At 31.5% G+C, this 17,419-nt stretch overlaps 3 protein-coding genes and 1 non-coding gene across 5 annotated transcripts; 2 read left to right on the top strand and 2 right to left on the bottom strand.

The window, feature by feature from the left end:
* Positions 1 to 1,325: 1,325 nt before the first annotated feature.
* Positions 1,326 to 5,899, bottom strand: LOC127257494 (serine/threonine-protein kinase STY46-like). 2 transcript variants are annotated; one of them, XM_051283949.1, is made up of 16 exons: positions 5,514 to 5,899; positions 4,882 to 4,996; positions 4,522 to 4,604; positions 4,324 to 4,410; positions 4,111 to 4,165; positions 3,406 to 3,513; positions 3,279 to 3,329; positions 3,025 to 3,197; positions 2,856 to 2,963; positions 2,694 to 2,767; positions 2,432 to 2,607; positions 2,253 to 2,348; positions 2,104 to 2,184; positions 1,949 to 2,002; positions 1,726 to 1,860; positions 1,326 to 1,621 (listed from the first exon to the last, which is right to left on the bottom strand). In XM_051283949.1, the coding sequence occupies exons 1-16, from the start codon at positions 5,699 to 5,701 to the stop codon at positions 1,511 to 1,513; spliced, it is 1,695 nt and encodes a 564-aa protein (XP_051139906.1). In that variant the 5' UTR covers positions 5,702 to 5,899; the 3' UTR covers positions 1,326 to 1,510. The 2 variants fall into 2 exon arrangements, with proteins under 2 accessions (XP_051139906.1, XP_051139905.1); XM_051283948.1 differs by having other exon boundaries at positions 4,294 to 4,410.
* On the bottom strand, positions 5,882 to 6,574 carry LOC127257497 (uncharacterized). Its single transcript, XM_051283952.1, has 3 exons — positions 6,514 to 6,574; positions 6,213 to 6,424; positions 5,882 to 5,992 (listed from the first exon to the last, which is right to left on the bottom strand). The coding sequence occupies exons 1-3, from the start codon at positions 6,566 to 6,568 to the stop codon at positions 5,936 to 5,938; spliced, it is 324 nt and encodes a 107-aa protein (XP_051139909.1). The 5' UTR covers positions 6,569 to 6,574; the 3' UTR covers positions 5,882 to 5,935.
* An 813-nt stretch (positions 6,575 to 7,387) lies between these two features.
* TRNAR-ACG (transfer RNA arginine (anticodon ACG)) lies at positions 7,388 to 7,460 on the top strand. The gene has a single exon. It is a non-coding gene; the product is annotated as a tRNA-Arg (tRNA).
* Positions 7,461 to 15,167: 7,707 nt separating this feature from the next.
* LOC127256937 (uncharacterized) lies at positions 15,168 to 17,300 on the top strand. Its single transcript, XM_051283172.1, has 4 exons — positions 15,168 to 15,342; positions 15,419 to 15,516; positions 15,594 to 15,851; positions 16,984 to 17,300. The coding sequence occupies exons 1-4, from the start codon at positions 15,231 to 15,233 to the stop codon at positions 17,149 to 17,151; spliced, it is 636 nt and encodes a 211-aa protein (XP_051139129.1). The 5' UTR covers positions 15,168 to 15,230; the 3' UTR covers positions 17,152 to 17,300.
* The last annotated feature ends 119 nt before the right edge of the window (positions 17,301 to 17,419 follow it).

Below are 17,419 nucleotides of genomic sequence, written 5' to 3' on the forward strand. Positions count from 1 at the left end.
AGGTTGAATGCACTTACAGACCTCCGCGTTTTTTTAGGTAGGGTTTGTTTTTTTTGAAAAATTGTATTTTCAGTTGATATTTAAATAATAAAAATTTGAACTATATAATATAATATAAATATGTGTTGATGTGATATTTTGAATATAATATTAATTTTAATATAATATAAAATAAAAAATAAATATTTAATTTAATATTTTTAACATAAATTAAAATGTGAAATAAAAATTAAATAAAATTAATTATTTTTTATTTTAAAAATATTACAAATAATTTTGGACATACCAAATAAAATGCTACGGAACAAATACACCTTAATTGATGAGTTGGACGACATTCCCAGCCAGGCCAGCTGTCCACAATTGGCGGCGGCCGGGGCTGGCGCCACCACGGACCGCCGCCTTTTGTGGCGGCGACCGGCGCGTACGATTGTAATATTTGTTTTGTTTCCTCGTTACCAGTGCAGTTAGTTCTAATTTATTTTAATTTATTGTATTTTATATATTATATTAGTCTTTTTGTTAGACAATAAATACTGTGTTAGGCTTTGGCACGTGAATGAAAGCGGAAATAGGTGAACGCTTTTTCTAAGATAAAAATATAATTTATTTTTATGTTACGCATTTCAATAAAATATGTTACACAGTTCAATAAATATTTATACACTACTACTGCTTTTATTTAACGTATAAGGGTGACCAGCATACAATATTATTCTAACACGTATATTTGGTAGTTGGAGTGTAATGTTATGATTTAAATATATATTTTTTTAAATATCTCTTTACGTAAATTTACTTATAATTTTTTTTTAGTATTTATGTATTTTTAACATCTTATATATTATTTTATAAACTAATTTACATTAATCATATATATACTTTTATTTATTTATATTAAATAAAAAATTATTTTGTAAAATATAATTTTTTTTATTAAATAAAAATTTTATTATCTATTTATTTGATTTTTGATGAAATTAGAGAAAAAAAAAAAACAGAATTTATTTGTAATTTTATTTTTCAAATAATTTTAAAACTAGTACATTAGTTGGGCTTAACCCGCCCATCCGATGCCCTATCCAATATTGGACTAAGCTTCAAAAATATAAATTCAACATAATTATAACTCAGCCCAAATCGGCCCAAAAATTGATAAAGTCCGATAGACTGGACCTGATTAGCTCAGCCCGACCCGAACCGACCCATTTAACCCACTTGCCTTTTGGGGGTCACTCCCTCGCATTTGAATTATTGTCAGAAATACAAAATTTCAATATTAAATATCATATTTTAAATAAAAATAAATTGCAAGATAAAAGAAAAAAAAAAAGACACACACAACCTAGATAATTTTATTAAATACAAAAAAGCCTCGACTGTGGACCGATGGATACTGTACAATCTTGCACATAGTCAGTTATAAATTCAGCTCGAATTATACATTTTATCGGTTAGAGGTTAAAACGGTTAGAATAACCGTAGCGCTCTATGTCCAAACACGGTACCTTTATACATTGTCGCCGTCAATTTGTTCACGCTTAATTTGCCATTCGCCGGGGAGCTGATGATATCGCTCTCCCAAGTTTCGCTTCTTTACAGCCCTATCGTCTTCCAACATCTGTGCCGAGATAAACTTACTTTTGTAATAAAGTTACTGTTGATAAGTACCGATGAAACTTTCAAAAGTATATATATGTGATGAGATTCTTTTACGGATCATACCTTGGCGGTCATGGATTGTAAGATCTCGACAATTTCATAAAACTCGGGCCTTAAAGAAGGTTCTCGCTGCCAACACTTTTCGAGCAGTTCTGCAAACATTGGGTGAGTGTGTCTTGGTATTGCCGGCCTTAGCCCCTTTCGAAGAAAGGACAACGTAAGACCACACATTAAGACAACATTTGTCGAAAAAACATAAGACAAACGGGACATATTATTCACATACCTTCTGGACTACGCCTACGGCTGCCTGCAACGGGGTCAAGTTTGCGTAGGGAATCTGTCGATGATGTAAGAAAAGGTCAAAACGAATAAACGGCGCCAATAATTTCCCAAATGTAATAAGAAATAGCGCGGGCTAAAATGCATATTAGAACAAACCTTTCCGGTTAAAAGCTCCCAAAGTACAATTCCGAAGCTGAACACATCGGCTTTATGGTTGTACGGTCTGTGCTCGATAACCTTAAAGACAATGGAAAAATTAGCATAATGTGTATATACATAATGGTAAGAAAAAAAGACAAGTATACCTCCGGAGCCATCCATCGATAGGTTCCCGTTTCGGCTGTCATAACTCCAGACTGTGATTTCACTCGAGCAACACCAAAGTCAGCAATTTTAACTACCTATACGGGACAACCTCTCGGGGCTCAAAACAAAGACAACATAGAATTGTGAAACAAGTTCAGACATTCTCTTCAACCCTTACTTCATTCTCGTCCATAAGAAGATTCGCGGCTTTCAAGTCCCTGTGAATTATATCATTCTGATGTAAGTAACTCATCCCCTTAGAAACGTCGATCGCCACCTTCAATATGGCCGGAAGCTTAAAAACCCCCTTCTTTTTGTGCAGGAAATCGTATACACTTCCCCCAGACATAAATTCTGAAAAAACAACATATATATATATATATATATACATACACGTGCGTGTACTTGAATAACAGAATCAAGAGGGACGTCATGGTTACCCGTAACGATGCATACGAGAGGTGGTCTAGTACACGCGCCAATAAATTGCACAACATTTTTGTGCCGAATTTTCCTGAACAGCAAAAATAAATCGAAGGCTTTACTAAATAAGACGTATAGGTTCAGAAATTTAATCAAAAAGCTCGAGCGTCTTAGGTAACCTCAAGATGATGACTTCTTGAGTGAATTCTCGTTGCATGTCTACATTAAGGTTTTCGGTCTTGAAAATTTTAACAGCCACATCTTGACTACGGAACATACCTTTATACCTGTGTTTATTTCAAAATTGAGAACTCGAACCGAACCAAAAGTATTTCGAATAAAACTCACATGTCTCCGTTCGTCCCTTCAGCAATCTTATACTCCAAATTCAATAAATCAGCGTCAATTTCCCATACATCGCTCCCGTCGAAAGGAATTTCCACACGGCTTGGCGGTAACGCGAAACAATTTGGGCTCTTCTCGTCAATGGACAGTGGCTCATGTTTGATGCCCAGATGTTTCTATAGGAAAATCTTGTAATGATTCGGATATATAATATATAAAATTACGTTAGAATATGAATATGTGTATGAATTCGGTACCTGAACATTCGAAATTTCCCTCACGAGGATGTTTCTGAGATGATCGATCCCCTAAGAATTTGTAAGTAGAAGATGAATCAACAAATCACAGCAACTCGAGGAGTGAGAGAGTATAATAACAGAGTACCTTTTCCCAACTACCAACAACAAAGACGTCCAAGGAGTAACCATCAATCGTGCAAAAAGCATGAGCTTCCTGAATGTTCAACCCGATCTCTGACATCAAGCAAGTCAACTGAAACTCAACCAAAAAAATTCCCACTCATTATCTGTAGAAGTTAGTTGTAACTTCACATTGATTCGAGCAGAAAATTATAATACAATCAAGTTCTATCAAAAAGGCGGAGATCAAAGCAATGGAACAGCTATTACAAGTGAATTTCATTGCACAAGGAAGAAAATGACAATATAATCAGTAACTTGTTAGGAAGCTGTGCTACTATATATATATATATATATATGTATATATTATCTTTCACACGCTCCCTCACGTCTAGGCATTCATTCTTTACCTAAAGCTTTAATAATATGAATACGCATAAATGGTTAGGATGGATTTAACATAGAACTTCCATACACGAATACCATGACATTCACAGCACGAACGCCTAACCAAAAAAGCTCGAGCCATAAGAGAGGTGTATAATTCTAAATTTGTTTACATTTAATTCGACCAACAATTACCGAATCAGTTCATACTCCACAACAGAATGCTATCATATCTACAAAATTGTGATCTGCATCACTTTATCAATATAATGACACATATGGAAATGAAAAATGTCAATTATAGATGCATTTTATTAGAAACTCTGGAAAGTAGAGCCAATACCTCACTAAGGAGCTTGGGCTTGTCTTTGGTTGAAATGGTTATTTCATACAACGGCCTGGAAAAAAATGGTTATATGACAAAAAAATTCAATTGAATCATAAAATCATTCAAAAATAACTCACAAACAGGTAACACAGGAAAAATTGAAAAATTAAAATTAGTTCAAACCTTTCAAAATATTACCCCAAAAAGTTTGATTCCCTACACACAGACCTGTTCCCATCTTGAGCTTCAGATGCATTTCCTTCGAAGGCAAGTTCAACATGAGATGACAAACCAAATGCCGGTGGTGGGTGAAGCCTGTAAAGACAAACGAGGGATCTTGATTAAAAATTCCAAACTCTGATAAGTACATTACTACTTTGTGAAAGACAAACAACATTTCAGTTGATATTTGATGTAAATACGCGCCTATCTTGCTGGAGAGCATACTCCCCTTTAGTGAAGCTTGAATGAACAGAATTGCTTGAACTTCCATCACTGGTGGGACGAAACTGCAGTAATTACAAACTATGAATCCAAAGTTTGTCAATTAAAACATTCGATGTGCAAAAATGTCAACTGAAATCAAGAAACTAATGATGCAGAGTTATCTTACAGATATTTCAGTATGACAAAAAACATATATAACCAATGTACTGCAAACAGTATTCGGGGAAGCAAATATGGTGATTGGTGATCCCTCTAGATCTAAAGAGTGCTAAAATTTAATTTCACCAGAAGACTAAAAGATTAATGTGCATCAGGACATCCTCAGCCTGTTCGATATACCTGTACAAGGCGGACATCAACAGCAGGTCTGGTAAGAGGATCACGCGCCATGTTCAACAATTTCTTGTGCATCAGGACATCCTCAGCCCGTTCGGGATTAACATCCAGAGCATAACTACAGAACCAGGATAAATAATGACATTACATTCCATTAAATGAACTACAGGCAAAGCAATAACCTCATCTCCAATTAAATGAGAGTTTCAGAAGTTCACTAAATGTTATACTTCTTCATGTTCCCTGTCTTTATTTACCCTTTTTCAGTAGCTACATTGAAATCCTTTTTTTTTTTTTTTCCGAAAAATAAAATGACATATGTCCGCACAGCCAAACCAATTGTTCAGAGCATAAACAGAAGAGGTCAAATTTCAGCTCCTCGACATTTGATGGTCCTATTAACATGGTGGAAAATTAGTCAACAACAAAAAAGCTTCAATCTTTACTTCATGTCATCATTCACTGAAATTCTTGTCCGATTATGAACCCAAATCTCAACATAAACCTTTTCTTCTCTCCCATCTTCCTACATCTATAAAAGAACCACGATTTTTGTTTTTCTTGAAATAAATTAAGTGCAAAGATGAAACCTAGTCAATGAATTTCAGGAAAATTGAAGATTAGAATAAATTTACCGAAGAGTAAGCATGCTAAAATGAGCCCACAATTCATCTTCAAACCCTGGCTCGGCAGCCTCTTCAACCTCCAATTCCTTCAATTTATATAATACTTCATGATAAACTTCAATCTTCTGCCTTCTTTTCCGGCTCTGAACCGGCGACCACTCAGACTGCTGGCTGCTACAGCTCTCTCTATCTCCCATCAAGAAATCGCTCAAATCAAAACACCTCGAAACAAAGAGGGGTATATACAAGCAACCCAGAAGGAATATGCACTTTGATTCAGATTCCAATCATTCCCAGCAGACAACATACGTAATTAAAAGGAAAGAAGAACAAAAGGGTAAAAAAAGAAAATAAATAAATATATATAGAGAGAGGGAGAGAGAGAGAGAGAGAAGACTTGGCAAGGGGTGACTCCAGTAGTCATGTATCTACTACATATTTCTTCGCATATTCTGAATTAAGTTGCATGATTCGGAAAACAAAAAACCCTGAAATAATTAATGACGAAAACGATTAAAAAAAAGTGTTGACGTGGATCCAAATTAAGCAGGTCATAACTTTGCCAGTATCACCCCATCGGTTGTCTGCTTTTCTCTACTTGAAATATTTTATGCATTCTATCCGTTTCAATGATGAACACTTTCGACTAAACAAATGTCCGGCGCCACATAAAAAAATAAGAATAAAATTGGAGCGATGTGAACCCACCTTCGAGTCTATCCAATTGAGAAGGATTACAAAAAGCTGTCCCATTTCCCACTCGAACCATGGCATTTCTCTCTTGGGCAATTCGTCGAACATGTGACGTGCAGTGCAATTAGGATGTGATCCATTAACGAGGCCAGTCATCCAATCACCGATTGCAACAATGATGATGCCAATTCTGCACCCCAATTCGATCATTCCGGATTCAATTCCCACTTTCAAACAACAAATGCTTGCGTAATCAATCAAGACTCGTTCGTTCTTGCGGGCTATCGTCAATAAAGTAAAGATGGATATAGCTTACCCTTTTTCAATTTCTTTTTTAGGAATATATTTGTGGTCGATGCCGCTGGGACCATGACGCTGACCTCATCTTTTTGGCTCCCAACCCTGTTGTTATATTTACAGTGTCGAAGCCATTTTTAATTAACTCCAAATTTGCTATAAAATTGAATCTTTACTACAATTATTTTTTAATTTATCTTATATATAATAAAAATAAAAATACTTTTATATAAAATAAATATACAGAGAATTTGTAAATATTAGACTATTTTTATCATTTGTAATTTATACTAAAAATAGGATTGATTTCTCACAAACATAATTTGAAATGAGCATTTTTGGACATGGTCTATTGTCGAATGGATTTTATTGATATAAATAAAATTGTTCAAATTTCTTATTAAATATTTCAAAACATTGAGTAAAATTTTTATTTTTAAAATTACAATCAAACGGGATGAAGTATCATATAGAACCAAAATTAATATTCTCGTCGAGTCTAGTTTGCAGAGTATTAGGTTCGCCGGGGGTTTACCCAGTATGCACTTTCGAATAGTGGGCTACGGGTTCCCACCAAAATTAATATTTGTGATATAAACGATCGTTCAAGGAGAAGTCGCACGTGTCATTTATTTAACTTGGTGGTCCGCACCGGCATGCATCCATGCAAAATACTTATAATGTTATAATCTTAACTTTGTCTTCAATTTTTTACTAAATAAAAAATCATAAAACAACTTTAAAAGACAAATAAAAATTAAATATAAGTACAATTTTTAAAAACAAAGGGAGTATACTATGCTTCTTTATGTATGTATTGCACATATTTTTTGGCTGTCAACTTAAGATAATATATATAATATATTGTACAATTTCCTAAATTAATCATGCAGGATTCCATGGCCCAATGGATAAGGTGCTGGTCTACGGAACCAGAGATTCTGGGTTCGATCCCCAGTGGAGTCTATCTATTTTATTAGCGTATAAATTCATATTTACTGAATAAAGAAATTGATAAATTGCTTATGGTCGACTTAGAATAATAAAATACATTTGTTTGGTTGAAGGATTTTGAAGGATTTCCACTGTTCATCCAATTTTTTCCCCCCAAAAACATCAAATCAAACACCTATTTTTCATTTTTTATATTATACTAAAAATCAATTTTACATTCAAAACATCACATCAAACCCTATTTATATCACATCATACAACTATTCAAATTCAAAATTTTTACTATTCAAATCCCAATTCAAAATTCAAACCCCCAAACAAACACACCCTAAAAGTAGGGGTGGGGTGGGGTGAGGGTGGAGTAAATGAAGGGTGGGGTGGGGTGAGGGGATGGTGCAGAGCAGTGTGCTGTGCTGTGGGCAGCTCTCTATATATATTTAATGTTAGAATCTTTGTCTGACGCCAACATCCATGCATGCAGTGCTATATAGATTAATAAATTAATTAATTAATTTTTTCTTTAATTATACCCTTATATTTTTCATTAGAAATTTTTAATTATACTAATATAAATTATTGGACAATTATTTATATATTTTATCAATAATAATTAATTATAAATACGAGATATAATTATTAATATGAAAGTATATTAATTGTATAATTTATTAATATTATATTATATACATATATAGTTTATCAATATTTATAAGTTTATCATTTAGTATTATTTTTTTTGATATATAACATATTATTTTAGGTTTATATTCGTTAGATTATTTTGTCAATTTGAATTCTGATAAATTATTTTTATAACAATTATAAAATTGAATTTATTAGAATTCAAATTGACAAAAAAAATATCTAAAAAATTGAATGTAAAATGTGTGTTTAGTTATTTTTTGAGAAAATTTTTATGATATTTTTTAATTTATGCTCTTTTTTATTTTAATATAATATTTATATATGTATTTGGAAAAATAAAATAAGAAGAGAAAATATCTAACTATTAATAATATTTTTCATATCTTCATTCACGATGTTATCCGCTTAAAAATTTTCATATTGATTATTTTCTTTTAAATCACTACCAAATAAATCGTATACAACATTTGTTATATTAAGTGTTAGTTTAAATTGAACAAATAAAAAACTGCATAATTAATTGTTAATTACTATTAAAAAATATAAAATACGTTAATTACTATTAATTGTTAATTATTCAAGAAAAAATAACTGTTACAATGAGAAAACGCTTTTTATATTTTGAATGAAAAGTAAAATTTATTAGTATGAAAAAGTAAAAGTATAACCGTTATATTTAATAAGTAGAGATAAATAAATTAATAGAGGTATAATAGTCTTTTACTATATTAATACATAATTAATAATTATTCTGTTCTGGGCAGAATCTGCCCATTTAGAGTACATTTATTAAAAAAATTTGCAAAATTGTCTATAACTCCCTTGTGGTTTCGAAACTCAGCGTAAATTCCCTCTCTACTTTAAAAATTGCATGGTACCTCCTTATACTTTAAAAAATATTGCATGAAACCACTTTGTGCTTTCGAAACTCAGCATAAATCCCCATTTTACTTTAAAAAATTGCATGACGCTCACTTATACTTTAAAAGATATTGCATAAAACCTTGCCATGCAAAACATATAGATATGAAATCATCTTCTTATCACATGAGGAAAGTTTTATGGTGGTGGGTTTCATGCAACGTTTTTTAAAGTATAAGGGGGTACCATGAAATTTTTAAAGTAGAGGTGGAATTTACGCTGAGTTTCGAAACCACAAGGGAGTTATGGGCAATTTTGCCAAAAAAAATTTAGAAGCACCCTTTTAAAAAAATATATATATATAAGCTTATTGAATAATTATGGTAACCTTAATTATAAATAAATATTTAATTTATTTAGAAACAACACACATGCCAACAATATTGAATATGTTGTTTTTGTGATTTTAAATTAAAATCAATGTTTATAAATACTATTTAAATAAAAATTAAATTAATATTTTATTTTAAATCAATTTTAAAGAACAATAAAATAAATCCATTACATTTGGTAATTAATAAAAATATTAATAATACATGAAAATAGCTTAATAAAAAATTTAAAACATAGTTATTGTGTTTAATTATATTTTATGTTTAAATAATACTTAAATATATATAAAATATATTTTATAAAATAATTATATCATATTATTTACATAGTAATTAAAAATAATAATAAAATAATACGGCCCAACAAACCCTAGTTGGAGAGTTGTTTGTGTAAATCTGTAAATTAAATGTGTTGGCAATGTAGCCCTCTTCTTTTAGTTTAATTTTTGGTTTTCTATTTGAAACATATTATTATATTTTTATAGAAAATTATAATAGTTACATAATAATAATAATAATAATAATAATAATAATAATAATTAAACTAAATTCAAAATAACATAAGTTTTTTTTTTTATGATATGGAAATCTGCAGTCGCTACCCGAAAGTGTCCACTGGATAAACCTCCAACCGAACCTAATATCCATTTAAATCCATGACCTCGTGATTACAAGTTCAAATCCTACACCAGCGCTATCCTTACGGACATAACATAAGCTATTTTTATGTAGAGATTAGTGGTTCATTTATATATACTACTGTTATGAAATTATGATATAGGGTAGGGTAGGGTAGGATAGTGTAAGGGGTGGGGTTGGGTGGGGTGGGGGGGGGTGGCATTTACTTCTCCCAACCAACCAACTAATTTCTTCTTGTCACAAATAGGATTATGTGATGCAGTTTGCAGATTTGAAAAGCTGAATTTGGGAAACAAATAGCTGCTGAGTTTTTCAATTCCTCTCAAAATATTTTTTTTAATATATATATATATATATTTTTATTTTGTCTAATTTATTTATTTATTTTTTTCCTGTTGAGTTTGGTATAATCAGAATTAGTCGAGACCTAAGTGAGTTGATATGATTATTACAGAATTGATATTTTTGTTCCTTTAATTTTGTATTCATTTTGGAATCAAAATAGAAATATGTATACTTTCTAACTGAACGGATGGAATAATATAATGTGAATTCTACGACAAAAGTTCTGACAACATAAAATATAGATGCACATTAGGGTTCTGAATCCTTAACTATATAATTTTTTTTATTTGTTTGTTTGTTTATTCAATTTGAAGTTGTAATATTTATTATTCATTTTTTAAATTTATGGGTAGTTTGATTTTATAAATTTCAGTTTCTAGTAATTTTAATTTTCATTTAAAGTTATTATATGAGTATGCAAGTGGAATTTTAAAACAGATGTAATCACTGTATGGACCAATACTGTGGTGCACCTATTAAAACAATGCAATTAATATGTGCATTCAAATATTTTTATTAAATAAGAATTTAATTTTATATTTAATATATATATATATATATTAAATAGGCATGGAAGAAAAGTGACAAATAACATTATGGATATTAATTACGGTGACAAAATCAACAACTCCATACCTACCAGCTTTAATTATATATATATATTATATATATTATTACTATCTTCAATAGTTTTCAATATATAATAAATATACTTGCATATATATGTCTATACTATTATATCATAATATATAATCAACAAAAAATTACAAAAAAGAAAAAAGAAAAAAGAAAATTATGTATAATATGTGTAAATAAATTAAAGCATATCGAAATCAATACAAATTTTTTCTTAACATTTAATGCTAAATGTTCAATTTTTTTCAAATAAATAAATAAATCAGATCTGAAAAAATGACTTCATTGAAATTTTAATTCATATATGAACTAATTTAATGACTAACACCCAACATTCTTTAATCGATACTTAATTTGCAAGAAAATCTTAAACAATACAATTTTATTATTTTTTTTTATAATAATTTTGAATAACATAATAAGAGATTCATTTTAACTTATATTCATGATGATTCACCCCCAAAAATAAATAAAATTCAAAATCAAGAAACAAGAATCACAAACCCTAATTTGGTTCAAACCCTAATTAAGATCATCATCCCAAACTGATGCATTGTGCTCCTTTATCGAGCAAAATCCCGGCAACCCCGTATGAAAAAAGCACTAAGATATTGGCACGGCTCAATCAAAAATGCAAGAAAAACGACCAATGGAACCCTTTCGATCCAAGAAAAAATATTTCTCCGGAACCATAGCCATCTCCCTTATGATACATATCTGAGTGAGCCGAGCCAACATCGTAGTAACTATTTCAACACTTTTCACTATTCAAAAACAATCCCGACACAAGGGGCAAATCAAATAACCAAATGCCCCCAAAGCAAGAACACCAAGAACCAAACCAAGAACTCAAGAAAACCCTAACAATTAGGAGAGAGAGAGATCTAGAGAGAGAGAGAGAGAGAGAGAAGTGAAGATGGAGGTGAGGTAGATGAGAGGAGAGTGAAGAGAAATGGTGCAACATTTAAAGGAGGGAGAGGAAAGAATTAGCTGTGGGAGCATTTAAAGACCATGGCTACCAAACCCTAAAAATAAGAGGACCAGTGCCATTAATGGCAATACATAAACACACACAATATTCTCTGTTTCTCTCACTCCAAATTGCAATCAATACATTATATACATGCATATATACATATATATATCATCTGTCTATATGTATCTATATTCATTATTATAAGGAATCTCCAGCTACTTCTCCTTCTCCCGGCCTGGCCTCTCCCCATCACTCTGTACAGCCTTCTGCTTTGTCCACAGTCTCCATTAATTTCTTGCTTTCTCTCTCTCTCTCTCTACACAAAACACACACACACATACATATATGATTTCATTCCCTAGCTAGCTAGCTAATTTGGGTTGTTCAATTTTATTGATTTGCCCAAGAACATTATATTTTGATTCAGTGATGGGATATGTATATATATATATATATTTGTATATAGATGGTTGGTTTGTGTGGTGTAAGCATTCCTTTTATGGTCGAAGAATTTTTATATATATAACATAGAGATATCAAATTAGGGTTTTTAAAATTTGAGATTTAATTACTATTATATATATTCAAAAATATATATATATATATGTATATATATATATATATGGTTTTTGCATTCAATTTGGGTGTGGCCGAATTCATTTATTGAGGTAGCTACGACTGATGAATTAATGCTTATATAACCGTGAAGTCGCGTTTTCGATTTGAAAGATAACGGTATAGTGAGGTTGTTTTCTTTGAATTTTTATTTTTATTTTTATTTTTTAATATATAATATAATACTCACGTATAAAAAAAATATATAAAATTTACTCTCACAAAAATTAAACCTTGAATTATGCGGAATTATTATTATTATTATTATTGAATGAAAAACAAGTATATGACTATGTACACGAAATTACGTATTCATAAAATCGAGATGAAAAACACAAGAAAATACATCGTTCATTTCAAGTATCATTTTTAGCCATTTATTTCAAAGATTACAAAAAAAAAAAAAAAAAAAAAACAAAGGCTCATTGAATTAAATTGGTAAAATGTTTGAACATATACTAAACATACTTTTAGTCATTCTACAATTTTATGTCACAAGAAAATATGTGTTATAATTAAGTGTATGTTTATTGAATACACAAATCTCTTCATATTAAAATAAATGTATATGTCATGAATTCACTAAATTTCTTAATATTTTTACTTAATTGGACATCGAGGGTATATATTTTTTTGAAACTTGTTTGTTCGCCGTTAACGACATGAAGTTATGCGCAACGATAAGCTTTCTTGATTAATGCATTCATCTACCAACGGTCCAACAATATATTTGAAGTTTTGTGAGCTACCTTAGGTGAAATGTCAGAGTGATGGTTGTTATATATTGTTTAGTTACGTCGGAATTAGTTGAACCAGTGCATCGTAAATATTGTTGTTGGTATATGCCACATAATTTCAAATATTTTGACCACGATTTTAGTTATTCAAATCTTTCGACATTTTTTCAATGAACACCCACCATTCATCCAAGTTTTCATTAGAAGCATTATAATCTTCTATAGAAAAATAAATAAATAAAATTAGAAATTAATATATTCTTTTAGAGCTTGGTTTATAAATATTTACTATGTAAATTCTATATATATATATAAAAGACAAATTTATCTTATAAAATATCATTTTCAAATTAATATATTCAAATTAAAACTAAAAACAAAATTAAACTCAGAAAGACCACGCCTTGAAGGCTCTTAATTTGAATGTTATGAGTATGTTCGATTCTGAAATTCGGAGGTTCCAAGAATGTTCGTCGATTTGTCGGTGTGGATTCCGGAAGTACTCCAGAGAGCCAATCCGTCGCCGGGCAACGCGAATTTCACACGATTACTGAATTAAACTACGATTAACTACGGAAAACGAGTAAATAAATTGCAGAAAGCATATAATCGGAATTAAATTGCATAAACGAAAATAAAACAAGGAAGAAAAATATGAAAAGATGCGATTTGTTCTGTTGTGCGTGTTTGTGTTGTGTTTCTTTTTCCTAATTGTAGTTCTATGCTAGAATAACTACTTTTTCCACTAAAGGGGTAGTTATAATTATTCTTCCACTGCTTTCTACCTCTCTTAACCACCAATTAACCTATTTTCATCGGTTCCCAGCGGCTTCCATTGCTCCTGGACTGGGTTCCATTCATCTTATCATTTTCCATTGTTCCTGGATCAAGTTCCATTCACTTTGGATCTCTTCCATTGCCTTCAGATCAGTCCTGCAGCCTACCCTGATTCGTTTCCATCATACTGCTAGCCGATCTACGGAAATGTGTTCCCAACAGCCTTGAGTTACATGGAACCCTCACTCTTCATGGCCTTCCGTTAGTATCATGAAGTTGCCGATTCAAAGTTAATGGAGTTTGTCGTCCGAAGGTCTATGGAAGTTATATCTTCTTGCTCCATGGAAGCTCCGTAGCCTAATGGAAGTCCTTACCTTCGACATTAAAACCCTTTTGGACTTGGGCTTTAGGGTTTAGGGTTTAGGGTCCCAACAAAGTGTTTTTAGTTTTAATTTTTTTTATTGAAAAATTCTTTAAAAGTGATGGTTTAAATGAAAATTAGATATTCTAAATTCAAATACATATAAATATGTATATATTACTAGGTAATATCACTATTATTTTACAAAACATTACATTCAACAATCATTCATAAAGACAACAAAAATCAAAATACTAAAAAAAAAAAAAAAAAAAAAACATTGTTGTCTATGATATAACTTAATGTGATATTTTTAGTAAAAAAAAATATTTCAATAATAAATAATGCAAAAATAAATGTAAAAAATTATTTGTTTCTACTTTTTCTTTTCTTTCTTTCTTTTTTTCTTAATTTTCTTTAGAAATATTTTATAATTATTTTTAGTTCGAAATATTTAAATAGAAATAATACAAAGTGAGTTTTTTATTTTTTTAAGAGAAAAAAAGAAGTTCAAGTAAACAAGCCCAATAACTATTTTCGTAAGGCCTACTTGTAAGAGCAGAGAACCTCAGAACTTGAATATTAAATGGGCTTTCAATGGGCCGGGTAAAAGCCCAAACAAAAGTAATCCAAAAATCCATTAACGAAATCGGACCTGACGTCAGCAACCGTAATATGTTTGTGTGTATATATAATATAGATATAAATAAGCGGTCCATTTTCTTCTACAGGTCTCAGCTGTTGTTGATAGTCATTCCAAGGGGGAAAAAATCAATCGAGGGATCGTACAAATTGGAAATGGAAACCCTAGCGATAACCACCGGCGTCGTTTCTGTGCCGATATTCTCTGCCAAAAAGTCCAGAGATCACTCGTTCCGGAGGCTCCTCCGATTCTCGACATCGCCTAAAAGTTTGATTTCTTTCCCCGCCTGAGAATTTTTGTTGCAGATGGTTCCGTTATTAACCCTAATTTCTGATTTTGGCAGATGGTGATAATAGCAGGTACAGCGACGAGAATGATCTTAAGTCGAATTCCGCTGATTCCGCGCTCGTTCCCATACTCGGAAATGGGACGCTGTCTAAGGTGAAAATCGAATTATGTTTTTGTGATGGTTGAATTGGCTTCGACGATTGTTGATTGATTAAATAAATTGGTTGCAGGATGCTGCGATGGGGCTTGTTTTGAGCGCGGCGAACGTTAGAGGATGGACAACTGGATCGGGCATGGAAGGTCCGCCTGTACCGGCCAGTTCGGAATCGGACGCTGGTATGGAGCGCGTCTCCACTTTCCCGTGGTCGCTCTTTACAAAATCCCCACGGCGGCGAATGCGAGTGGCCTTCACATGTAACATCTGCCGCCAGCGCACAACTCGTGCCATTAATCCACACGCCTACACAGACGGCACTGTTTTTGTTCAGGTACGCTTGTTCTGCATATCCAATCTGATGAATTACTGTGGAGGACTTTTCTTTGCCCCTAAATTCATTTGGAAATTTTGTTTAGGGTAGTTTGATGGAAACATTTCAGACGCTTGGCTTATATGCACAACAGTAGTTATCAATAGCCATGTAGCGGAACTGAGTGGCAGTCCGCCTTTTAAATTGAATAATATAGTAGTATAAAATCTTCGTTTACCAAATAACAAATATAATACTATATGAAATTTAAACCTACTTATAATAAATTTTATATTTTCCAATTTAAAAGGTTCTCGTAAATGTAGATTTTATACTATTATATTATAATTATGTACTATATCTACTTATAGTTGATTCTAGGAAGGGAAAAGATATTGTACTAGGGGTCGAACATACGATAGAAGAAATAGATGAAAATGAAATGATTAGGAAGAATATTCATACAAGAGTAGCCAATGATGATGGTGAAAATGAAGAAAAAAATTATTTATGATCTATGATTATGTATTTTTTTTCTTTTTACATTTTATTGGTTTGAATTATAATCATGAGATTAATCTATATATTTTTCTTATGCCTTTTTATTGTAATTTGTTAGATATAATAAATTTTATATGCATATCTTTGAATTCTTAAATGCCAGTCATCCTGTTGTCTGCTATCCTGCCTTAGCATTTTAAAGGTTGATCACTATATAATGCTTTCTGGGATTGACAACTATGTGCACAACATATATGAACTATTATAATCTTTCCTTTTGGGGTTTGGGGGGGAGGGGGGGTTCTGTATGTAGTGGGAATAAATCAATCCGGGTCTCAGTTTGCAGAACTTCTGACAACGAAAATAAAAAATCAACCTTCTAAGAACTTCATATGAAAATCTTTGGTTTATTATGTATGATAATTGTTTTATAATAGAGTTGGTGTGTAGTTTGAAAAGTCTGGTTGTAACGCATAAAGGATTAAGAATTTTTTCGAAATTTCAGATGGAAAACAAGATGTCTACATGTGCTCTCATGCAAAACTTTCGAGTTTTATTTACCAAATTTTCATCCTAGTGCAGTTTTATATTTTCTTCACAGCAATCCATAACATTGGAAAGTTAATTGACTGGTTTCCTTTTGCTTGGACAGTGCTGCGGGTGTAATGCATTTCATAAGCTGGTGGACAATTTGAATCTGTTCCAGGACATGAAGTGCTATGTGAATTCGAGTTTCAATCCAAATCCAGATAACGGCGTGAGCTTCACATATTTTAACTTGGATGAGGATAACAATGATGATATTTTTCCTCTTTTATGAGAGCTGATAAATGCTGGCAGTGCAATTGTTGTATTGGGGTCTGTTTAGTGATGTATATTCTATTGGTCTTTTATAGAACTGTATTTCATCAAAGCTTGTAAATAGGAGTTGAACTATTTTTATTACTGAATAAAGTTCTACGTTGTTCATGGTATTACAGTACAGATATTTACTTCGGCAAATTTGCATATTTCTTGCCATGATTGTGATCTATTGCATAAATTTGTGGATTCAGAACTGAAGTTGATCGTCTGTCTTTGGGGGAAAC

Source organism: Andrographis paniculata, unplaced genomic scaffold, assembly GCF_009805555.1.
Source record: "Andrographis paniculata isolate CXL003 unplaced genomic scaffold, ASM980555v1 Contig57END, whole genome shotgun sequence".
NCBI lineage: Eukaryota > Viridiplantae > Streptophyta > Magnoliopsida > Lamiales > Acanthaceae > Andrographis > Andrographis paniculata.

Bases quoted from the DNA above. Each gene is read 5' to 3' on its own strand.
- LOC127257494 (XM_051283948.1), bottom strand. From the start codon at position 5,701: ATGGGAGATAGAGAGAGCTGTAGCAGCCAGCAGTCTGAGTGGTCGCCG. The intron at 4,605-4,881 runs GTATATCGAACA...TAATTACTGCAG, and splicing joins TTGATGTCCGCCTTGTACAG to TTTCGTCCCACCAGTGATGG. The intron at 4,411-4,521 runs GCGCGTATTTAC...TTGTCTTTACAG, and splicing joins TATGCTCTCCAGCAAGATAG to GCTTCACCCACCACCGGCAT.
- LOC127256937 (XM_051283172.1), top strand. From the start codon at position 15,231: ATGGAAACCCTAGCGATAACCACCGGCGTCGTTTCTGTGCCGATATTC. The intron at 15,343-15,418 runs GTTTGATTTCTT...TGATTTTGGCAG, and splicing joins ATTCTCGACATCGCCTAAAA to ATGGTGATAATAGCAGGTAC. The intron at 15,517-15,593 runs GTGAAAATCGAA...AATTGGTTGCAG, and splicing joins GAAATGGGACGCTGTCTAAG to GATGCTGCGATGGGGCTTGT.
- LOC127257497 (XM_051283952.1), bottom strand. From the start codon at position 6,568: ATGGTCCCAGCGGCATCGACCACAAATATATTCCTAAAAAAGAAATTG. The intron at 6,425-6,513 runs GTAAGCTATATC...GTTGTTTGAAAG, and splicing joins AAAAAAGAAATTGAAAAAGG to TGGGAATTGAATCCGGAATG. The intron at 5,993-6,212 runs GTGGGTTCACAT...TAATTATTTCAG, and splicing joins TCAATTGGATAGACTCGAAG to GGTTTTTTGTTTTCCGAATC.